Source organism: Rutidosis leptorrhynchoides, chromosome 7 (assembly GCF_046630445.1).
Source record: "Rutidosis leptorrhynchoides isolate AG116_Rl617_1_P2 chromosome 7, CSIRO_AGI_Rlap_v1, whole genome shotgun sequence".
Classification (NCBI taxonomy): domain Eukaryota; kingdom Viridiplantae; phylum Streptophyta; class Magnoliopsida; order Asterales; family Asteraceae; genus Rutidosis; species Rutidosis leptorrhynchoides.
In genome coordinates, this window is record NC_092339.1 from 14239070 (window position 1) to 14249259 (window position 10190).

Below are 10190 nucleotides of genomic sequence, written 5' to 3' on the forward strand. Positions count from 1 at the left end.
GAAATCAATAAATTATGGTATAGCAGATGGTTTGTAATGGTTGTTGTTTCGTTATATAAGTCATGGGAGAGAATGGTAGCAGCAAACAATTCATAGCAGGAGGGTTTTGGTAATGTTTGTAATTTTCATTAGGTTGTTTGGACAGGAATCACAAGAAGGATGCGAAGAGAGAGAGATGTAGAGAGATGGCATGGTTGCGGTTTCTAACCAAAGCAGTAGCTCTTAGGTGGAGGTAGGAGTGGTGTTGGTCTCGGTCGTGGTTGTGATCGCAAGATAAATAGGAGATTATAAGTTGTAGTTGTGAATTAGCTGTATAAGAGATGAGAATCGAATAATTGTAGATAGTACACATGATTTAATTGATTTTTGTTTCATATTGACATTTGAGGTCGAATCTTTCAATCAAGCAGACAAGGAGTACAAGCTCATGTATTAGATAAACAAAAAAATAAAGGTGATGTTTACATTCAACAGATTTTGGAATTGCTTGAGTCATGAAATTGACAGATACATAAATTAATTCAACAACTTTAACATAACGATAGGAATTGGAAACAGAAATACGTATAAGACTGTATATGTAGAGGTAATAACCGTATATTATCTGTATATGTATTTATGTGTAAATCACTGTGTTTCCAAATATATAATTATCTGTATTTATTTAATCAGTTATTTACATATCAGATTATATAAAATTTCGTAAATTTTTGATAATTAACAAATGTAATTAACTTACCACTATTAATAATACTAATATTCATATTACTACAATTAATCACATAAATTGTATTATAATAATTTTATCAAAATTCATGCTAGTAATAATAAAAGTAAGGATTTTAATGATATTATTAATGATACTATTAATAACACTACATAATATTGTTAAGGGTGAGAATAACAATAACAATAATATAACACTTATACATATCAAATTTCTTATCTACAAATGATAATATTAATGATAATAGTATTAATATTAATATTGAAAGAAATTACTAATTTATTATAACAATTATATTAATAACTAATTTAATGCATTAGTATTACATGTTGTTGATTATGAAATAATACTATATAATGTATATTATATAACTAATATTGAATATTGAATTTTTAACATATAATAATAATTATGTATAGAAATCACATATTTCTATTTCATTTTAATTATTTTATATCTTAACTCACATATTTAATATTTAATGTTTAAATTACATTTTATTATTTTAATTATTATTATATATGTACTTACATTTATTTGTATATCTATATTTATTTACAAACAATGTTCGTGAATCGTCGTGAATAGTCAATGGTCCAATGAATATATGAACATCGTTTAAAAATTTTCTAGACTCAACACTAAATACTTTGCTTATCGTTTCGAAATCATATAAAGATTAAGTTTAAATTTAGTTGGAAATTCCCGGGTCGTCACACACAACATTGCTCTAACTCAAAACTTAATTGACATTGATACAAAAGGGAAACAAACTCGCATCTGCGCATTAAATGGACCAAGATATCGAACATAAAGTAAACCTCCTACTAGGTTTGATGGCGTGAAACTTTTAACATCCGGTAGGAGAAACGTAGCCTTCCCTAACCTGCAAGAAATTCCAACCCACCAAACGACAACAAATAAAATTGACGAAAACCCTGACACAAAAGACATTGTAGCAACCAAAACTCAGACCACGTAAAAATATCGTAAAAATCCAATCCTTCAAATATAACTTCCAGTATCGCCTAGCAGTGGCGAATGCAGGATTTTCAGTCAGTGGTGTCAATTGCCTTTTTCAGTCAGTGGTGTCAATTGCCTTTTGAAAATAATGGGGTCAATTACCTTTTTTAGATATTAAAACTCACACTTTAAAGCTAAAATTGATTAAAACTCAAACTTTGAGTGGTGTCAATTGACACCATAACCTTCTAAATAAAAGAAATGTGAAGATATATGAAGTCTCAAAATAGATCTCGGGATGTATTACTTTATTACCAACAGAGTTTTTGATAGATCCACTACACTATTGTAATGTACAACTATTGTAATGTACAAGTAAATAATACATGGAAATTGTAGATTTATCAAAAACTTGGTTAGATTTTTCTTTATATATATATATCAAAAACTTGGTTAGATTTTTCTTTATAGCAAAACACAGGTTAGAAATCATCAAACTTGCTAAAAAGTCATCTAGACCACACCCAATGGCTAAGTTAGTAACAGTCATTAAGAAAACTAAAAACGTAGTGGCTCGATACGTAAAAACATGGGTGCATCGTAATGATTCGTCTATGATTATGGTGACAAGAAAGAGTTATAGTGCAAGATGGAAAGGTGCAATGGTGAAAAGGAGTAATAGGTTGGTGATGAATAATAAACAACGTATGATGACTAAAGGTTATCGCCCCCTTGTTAGATCTAACGGTACTAAAGTTAATAGCTTTTCGAGCCCGTTGATTTATGATCATCATTTTGTTGATAAAAAGAAGGATAACGGTGAGTTTTGTGAGGATTTGTATAGTAATAATGATGAAGATTATGGTGATGGATATTGGTCTAATAGCACTAATGGTGTTGAAGACATCAAATGGGATGCTATGTTTCAAGACTTGAAACCAACTTAATTAGCTACATTTTAAGTGATTTTCATTCTCTTTTTTCGGGTTTTTTTTGGTTATTGTTCAATGTCCAATAACATGTTTTTACCCTTTTGAATTTGAGCTAAGATGATCATTAGTTTTCGGCTTGGAACTGAAAAAACTGAAAAAAGATTGAACCGGGTTGATTTTGTATTAATTTTATACGAGTATTTTTATTAGTAGTACTTTTAGCTTGGTGTGAATGTATCTTTGGATATGTAACATTTGATTGATTATTTAGTTCATTGAATCATTTTTTTTTTTTGTAAGACAATAAAGTTACCATTTTAATTGTAGTTGGCCGCTGTTTTCTAGTTGAATCTAGGGAGGCAGAAAGTCATGTGTAAGTAACCAAAGTTTTTTATTACCAAACAATATTAGGCCCACCTTAGCCACACTAAGTGGTGCACTTGGTCTGACCCATCCATATGTTTGGACTATGGTTAATATGTTATGGTGGTGGGGAGTCATGGGCCCTTCATTACCAACTAACCAATTTAGGGATGGTAAAAAAAACCCGTATTTGATGGAAAAACTCAAAATTTATTATTTTTGGAACGAGTTCGGGGCCGGGTATACCGGTCTAGGGCTAGGGTATGGGGATGTTTTTAGATTTTTATGAGATAGTTTTAGATTACTAGATCCGTATACTCGAAAAAAGAAATGAATCCATATATCTGACCCGTTTAAAGTATATATATATATTCTTCTTAGAGTATATGTATATTTATTGATATAAGGTGTGTGAAATTGATAATATACATGCATTAGTAAGTAAATGAGGACCCAGATACTCGTAAGAATACTCATTTACCCGCTAGTTAGTTTATAAATGGAGACCTGTTAAGTATGGGTTCGGATTTGAGACAAATTGTTTTAGTTGAGTTCGAGTTCAAGATTACCTATACCCGGCCCAATGTAATCCCTACTAACCATCCATTTGGGGTGAGTTAACCATTGATTTTGACATGTTCATTTGGCCTTTTCTATAGCATTCATACAACTCAAATGTCTTTTGCTATCATTTATTTTGGAGGATTTCTTTGATTTAGACTTCAAATGACTCAACTTATATAATAATTTTTATCTTAATTTATTCCTAAATATTAATATCAAAATTATTGAGACTAGACTAAACTTTGACAATCCTAGTCCTTATCTGCAAATAATGTTATAACTCGAAAAGCCTACTAGTGTTTCAGTTGTATTGAAAATAATTAGATCAAACATAACCTCTAATTGTATTGATACAATATCGTTTTTCATACAAAAGAATCATGGCAAATACATCTATTTTTACATAATGGATTAACAAGTGATCATGACCTCTTAAACATAAGAGCTCGGGTAATAAATATAACTTATACATAACTAAAACAACATATAGCACAAAGGTTCAAAAAGTATCCTTTAGTTGATTGTTGCGTAATCATCAACGACCCGTGCTTTGAGGCAAACGGAATGAACCACCAGCATAAAGCATTTGGTAAACGGGTCGAATTCGTAGAGTTAAAATCAAGCTCAATATGGTCCCTAAACCACATACACAAGCAAGAACAAGAAATGTGAACCGAAAACAAGCGGGACCCATGCACATAGTAGCACCTTGTCTAGCTTCTTCGGCATCATAAATGTAACCCGCGAGCATACCTGAAAATAAAAGTGCTCCAAGAGGGTTTCCTAGTTGCATAAAGTTGAATATTATCCCAAAGTTTTTCAATCCAAAAAGCTCAGATGATGTTGATATCATAATGGCTATTTGAACACCATAACACGTCCCAAGTAACGCTGTTGCAGCATAAAGCGTGCCATTTAGAGCCGATGCGTATAAAAGATATGTTAATACCATGATAACTTGTGTCACCATTGTCCAAAATGTCCGGGGAATGGCATTTAACCTGCACAAAACACCCGGGTTATGAAACCATCTATGAAACAAGATATGACAATTTTGATTTATTTATTTTTGAAGGAGTTAATATGGGTTGTGTTTTATAAACGGGTCAAATTAAAATAGTTGTAAGGTTTTGCCTGTGCAGGTTACCCGGGAAGGAGGGTAATCCAACCCCATACTCTAATGTATGTAGCCCGGCAGAATTACTCACTGGCTGTTTGAACGGGTCAAATCAAGATTTAACAAAAAGGAAACAGACCAAAGGATAAAAATCACCAAATGTACGACCTTTTATATTTTTTTATAGATATCTTATACTAATAATGTTAGTTATTTGTACTAATCGCAGAGAGAACAAAATAAAAATAATTTTTGTAAGTCGACCCAACCTGCCCGACTGAATCTTCGTGACCCATTTAAGTATAATCACCTTGACCCATTTCGATTCGTCACTCAACTTAACTGACCCGATTTGGAAAAAAGACAAGTTTCAGCAAGAACCAATTTCGACCCGTTACTAAATCGACCAGCCCATTTTGACACCTTGGTACAAAACACCTAAATTCTGTATCACATGAATAAATATCAACAAGAATTTACATTTACATTACCTTACAAAGTATTCAGAAACAGCACCACCACCAAGCCGGCCAAGAAAATTGCAAAAACTGAATAAACTCAACAACGTGTTGGTATTATCAAAACCAAGCGAAGACCCAATCTGGGCCAAATTATTCAAAACCGTGACTCCCGAACCAACACCAAGAAAATAAGCAGTCCATAAAAGCCAAAAATCAGCCTTCACTATAGCTTCACTAAAACTAAAATCATCCCCTCTTCTAGGTCTTCGTTTTTTAGTTTTAACCGCACCTTCACCGACAGCAAGAAGCATATTCATATCAGAAATATCTTCACTTTCACTATACGTTGTAAGATTCATATCAGAAGGCGATGGCGTTAGTAAAGAATCGGTTTTTGAATCCAAACTGTCAGAAGACTCAACGGGCCGGATAAGTTTCTTTCGGGCCGGGAACAGGGTCATTTTGATTGGAATTGCAAGTGGCGATAACAAAAAAATAACCATGATAGCTATAAATGTGTAGGAAATGGTTTTATTAAGATCTAACGAGTTTTTTAGTATCGTTGTGGTTAAAAGAAAGATTGCAAGTAAGAGACTAGTCCCTTGGGTGAAAACAAAATGGGTATTTTCGGACGGGTCAATTTCGGAAGATGGTGTACACGGGCGGACATAGTACATTAATGAGAGGCATATAACAGGTATACCCAGTGTGAATACGAGTAATATTGATGAAGCTGACCCGTTTAGTAACATGGTACATATTTCGGTGAATACTGCTGCACTAAGTGCAATGTAACCTTTTAGAAGGCCGGCAACTGTGCCCCTACTTAATGGGAAGTTTCTTAAGTTTGTAACGAGAACTGCTGTCCCTAACCACGCGCTGCTGTTAGCAGCTAGTACAAGTGCGACCCAAAGCTGTAAACAAATTAAAATGGTTATCAGGAACAACAACAACAACAACAACAACAAAAAAAAAAAAAAAAAAAACTGGCTAAAAACTTAAGTATGGATCTTTTGAATTTCTACAGCCTTATTGCATGAACAGGTATTAACCATATTGGGGATTTGAGGAAAGTTACATTTAAAAATCCACTGTTATGTAGACCACAAAACTAGACACTGATTTTTGATGAATTTCAAGATCATGCTCCTATGTGTTTTAATTGGGGGCCAAAAGAAGGTATAATATATTTGAACAATCCAACAGCTAATCCCTAGCTTATAATAACAAGATCATAAAGCACAATCGCAATCAGGCTTAAGAACTTAAGATTGAGTAAAAAACAGAATATGCTTAAAAGTGACAAATTCAGTTACTTTACCAAAATATGTACAGTTGTGAATCAACTTTACCAAATTTGTAAATCAGTTACTTTGTTACTCACTGATTCATAGCAATCAAACCTAAATTGAGTAGTGAGTGTTAACTTCATATCTTGAAAGTTTCACTAGTTGATCAAATTCAAACTACCTAAATAAGTAGAAAGATTCAGCTTTAAGCAAAACCCAATAGTTAAAATTCAGTAATAAACAACCCCAAATAAAAAAGATACAAACTTTATCACAAAAAACAAATCTTTATCAACAAATACTCACTACCCAAATCAAAAAGACACAAACTTTAAGCAAAAAAACAAAAAACAATCTTAGTAATTAAGAAAGAAAGCAAAAGAACATAAAAATACTTACAACCCAATAAGGCATATTAACCACAGTCTGAGAGATAGCAAGCCAGATGACACCATAACCAAAAAAAGAAGAAAAAACACCAACAAGAAGCACAACCCAAGGAGGGAAATAATTACAAGCAATGCCAGGTAACACCCCTGTATTTTCACCAAAATCATTGGCAACACCAAGTACTGTAAGTTGTTGTTGTGAATACCCCAATACTGTTTTTAACGCATGAGAATAAAGTGGGAAACAATATGAGTTTCCGGCAGCTATTCCGACCCATACGGCGGCTGCAAACCCCACCCACGGTGGTCGTGTTCCGGCTTTTACGGCCTGTGACATGTTAACGATGAATGTAAGGTTATTTGATTAGATACAAGAAGGATTGAATTAAAGCGGATAGTGAAGAGTGATGTGTAATTATGAATATATGTGTATGTATATAGGTTTATGCTGTCGAATAAATTTGTAAGATCCGATCAAGTGTTTGTTATTTAAACACGAGAGTGGGTTTTCCACATTTGAAGTTGCCACTTGGTCGATAGATCTTCGGATCCAGATAAATTATTTTATTTTGTTTTATTATATATTTTATTTTATTTATTTTATTCGATCAATACGATCAGTGGAATAATTGTTGTAAATTTTACATCTAGAATGTGTTTTTAGTACCGTACTTATTTATTACTCGTGTAATTCTTTTTTATGCGTTTTTATTGCGGATCTATTACTCTATCGAGCTGTTTGAAGTTTGACGTTAATCATTTTGCCACACTTTTGTAAGACCACTTGTAGTGGTTGGGGACGTGGTTTGAGTGCGTGAGTTGTTTTTTGATGACTAGGACGTATGGGTTATGTTTGTGAAGTAGTGGTAGTGTGGGTTTATGGTGTTGGTTAAGACTATTGTGATGATGTGTAAAAATATAATTGGGTTAAATTTTAAAAGGGGATAAAAATAACATTTTTAAAATAAAAAAAATGGCAACGGAGGTTGCTTGGTACATTGCTTGGCAACGGACAGAGGTAAAATACACCATCCCACGCATTGATACTTGAAATTTATGGTGTTGGTTGGGTTCCACGTGGGCTTGCAACGCCTCAAAACCAAACCGCTACAACAAGTCTAAAAGATTTATATTTTTTTACGAGACATCACATTACATTACAATATACTCCGTATAATATTTGCCTCTTCTTGACAAGGCAACGCAACAATATGTAGTGTTTGTTATAAAAGTAATAATTGGATGATAATTTTATTATTAATATAGATATTGCATAGTATATTTTTTTGAGTATAAATAGGTGTGTTGAGTTAGAGTTTATTGTATGTATTTTTTTGATTAACAAAAACACTCTCTCTCTAGATTCCAAATGCCACCAAACTCTCATTGTACATTTTTCTATAAATAAAAAACCAATTACTCATACCTTTTGTTCAACCTTTGTTTTCTCCGATTTACAGTATCTCTATCTCTATATACCTTCTACAGTCAAGAACCACTAAAGGTAGTTATAAGCCTACTGAATTATAACACGTTATCAGCACGATTATCTCAACATTTATACTAAATATGGTTGGCTCTGCCACCTAACTAATATATGGTCGGTTATACCACCTAAATGATATATGGTCGACACTGTCGCCTAATTTACATTTATGTTATCTAACATTTATTTATGTATACTAACATTTACATTTATGTTATCTAACATTTATTTATGTATACTAACATTTACAGTTATGTTCACTAACATTTATATTTATGTTATTTAAGTTATATATGGTCGGTTATACCACCTGAATTATATTTTCTGTAATCTAACTCTTATTAACTTCACTAACATTTATATTTATGTTATTTAAGTTATATATGGTCGGTTATACCACCTGAATTATATTTTCTGTAATCTAACTCTTATTAACTTCACTAACATTTATATTTATGTTAATAAGACCTCATGATTGTACGCAACACGTCATTTGACAACACGGTACTTTATGTACGCAACACGTCATTTGACAACACGGTACCATGGGTCGAGATTAATTCCGATCAATACGAATACGATGGGGTCTTTATATGTTATCTAACATTTATGATTACTTATGCAATTAATCATTATTTATTTCATGCATACTAATGTTTATTCTTAAATTTATAATCTTAAAAGTTAAAATAGAAAAAGTAGTTTGTATTTTTATTAAAAGTAAATCTTAAAAGTTAAAATAAAAAAAAGTAGTTTGTATTTTTATTAAAAGTAAATCTTAAAAGTTAAAATAAAAAAAGTAGTTTGTATTTTTATTAAAAGTAAATCTTAAAAGTTAAAATAAGAAAAGTAGTTTGTATTTTTATTAAAAGTAAATCTTAAAGGTTAAAATAAGAAAAATATATTATAATAATATATATTATAACTTAATATATATTATAATAATATCATTAATAATATAATATAATATGAACCTATATTCCCTTATGATTTTATTATTTGTAATCATACCATTATTCCTTTGTTTACTACTTATGAATCTAAACTAATTCTAATTGCATGTTGTTATTTATCTACGAAAAAAAAAATATTATGATTATGATTATGATTATGATTTATGTTGTTCATCTTTCTGAAAATAGAAAATGTCAAACTTATCAAAGCTTGAGTTTGATGCCTTAGACGTATCGGGAACAAACTACACATCATGGGTTATGGACGTAGAAATAAATCTTGGATCATTGGGTATTCTAGAAACTTTAAAAGAAAATAATACTTGTTCCGATCAAGATAAATTAAAATCAATTGCTTTTATTCGCAAACATATTGATACCACCTTAAAACATATGTTTCTCACTATCAAAGATCCACATGTTTTATGGGAAAGTATCAAGAGTAGATTCGATAATCAAAAGGAAATATTACTTCCAGCTGCGAGGGAAGAATGGAGAAATCTAAGGTTCCAAGATTTCAAAAAGGTAAGTGAATACAGCTCGGCCATGTTCAAGATCCGTTCAAAGCTTCAATTCTGTGGTCAAGAAATAAGTGATGCTGATATGATGGAGAAAACTTTCTCCACAATGCATTCTGCAAATATAACTGTGCAAGAAAATTTAAGATTGCAGAATTATAAAACTTTTTTCAAACTTCAAACTTATCTCTTAGTTGCAGAAGTTAATAAAGAATTACTGATGAAAAATCAAGAATCTCGTCCTACCGGTGCGCTAGCATTTCCTGAAGCTAATGCTATTAACAATAATAATAATAATAATAAAAGAAGAAATGCACATGGACGAGGGTGTGGAAGAGGTCGTAGCCATATTGGCCAAAACCATCATCATGGAAATTACCATAACAATAATAAAAATCATAACTATGTTCGAAATCACCCTTATGGTA

General features: G+C 31.7%; 2 protein-coding genes across 2 annotated transcripts; one reads left to right on the top strand and one right to left on the bottom strand.

Annotated features, from left to right (window-relative positions):
• Positions 1-2217: 2217 nt before the first annotated feature.
• Positions 2218-2637, top strand: LOC139858959 (uncharacterized). Its single transcript, XM_071847784.1, has one exon. The coding sequence runs from the start codon at positions 2218-2220 to the stop codon at positions 2635-2637; it is 420 nt and encodes a 139-aa protein (XP_071703885.1).
• Positions 2638-3890: 1253 nt separating this feature from the next.
• On the bottom strand, positions 3891-7270 carry LOC139857755 (protein NUCLEAR FUSION DEFECTIVE 4-like). The gene is made up of 3 exons (XM_071846594.1): positions 6816-7270; positions 5158-6041; positions 3891-4550 (listed from the first exon to the last, which is right to left on the bottom strand). Exons 1-3 carry the CDS (start codon positions 7140-7142, stop codon positions 4085-4087), a joined length of 1677 nt encoding a protein of 558 aa, XP_071702695.1. The 5' UTR covers positions 7143-7270; the 3' UTR covers positions 3891-4084.
• Positions 7271-10190: the final 2920 nt, after the last annotated feature.

Bases quoted from the DNA above. Each gene is read 5' to 3' on its own strand.
- LOC139858959 (XM_071847784.1), top strand. From the start codon at position 2,218: ATGGCTAAGTTAGTAACAGTCATTAAGAAAACTAAAAACGTAGTGGCT.
- LOC139857755 (XM_071846594.1), bottom strand. From the start codon at position 7,142: ATGTCACAGGCCGTAAAAGCCGGAACACGACCACCGTGGGTGGGGTTT. The intron at 6,042-6,815 runs GTAAGTATTTTT...ATTTGTTTACAG, and splicing joins TTAATATGCCTTATTGGGTT to CTTTGGGTCGCACTTGTACT. The intron at 4,551-5,157 runs GTAATGTAAATG...TGTTTTGTGCAG, and splicing joins GTTTCTGAATACTTTGTAAG to GTTAAATGCCATTCCCCGGA.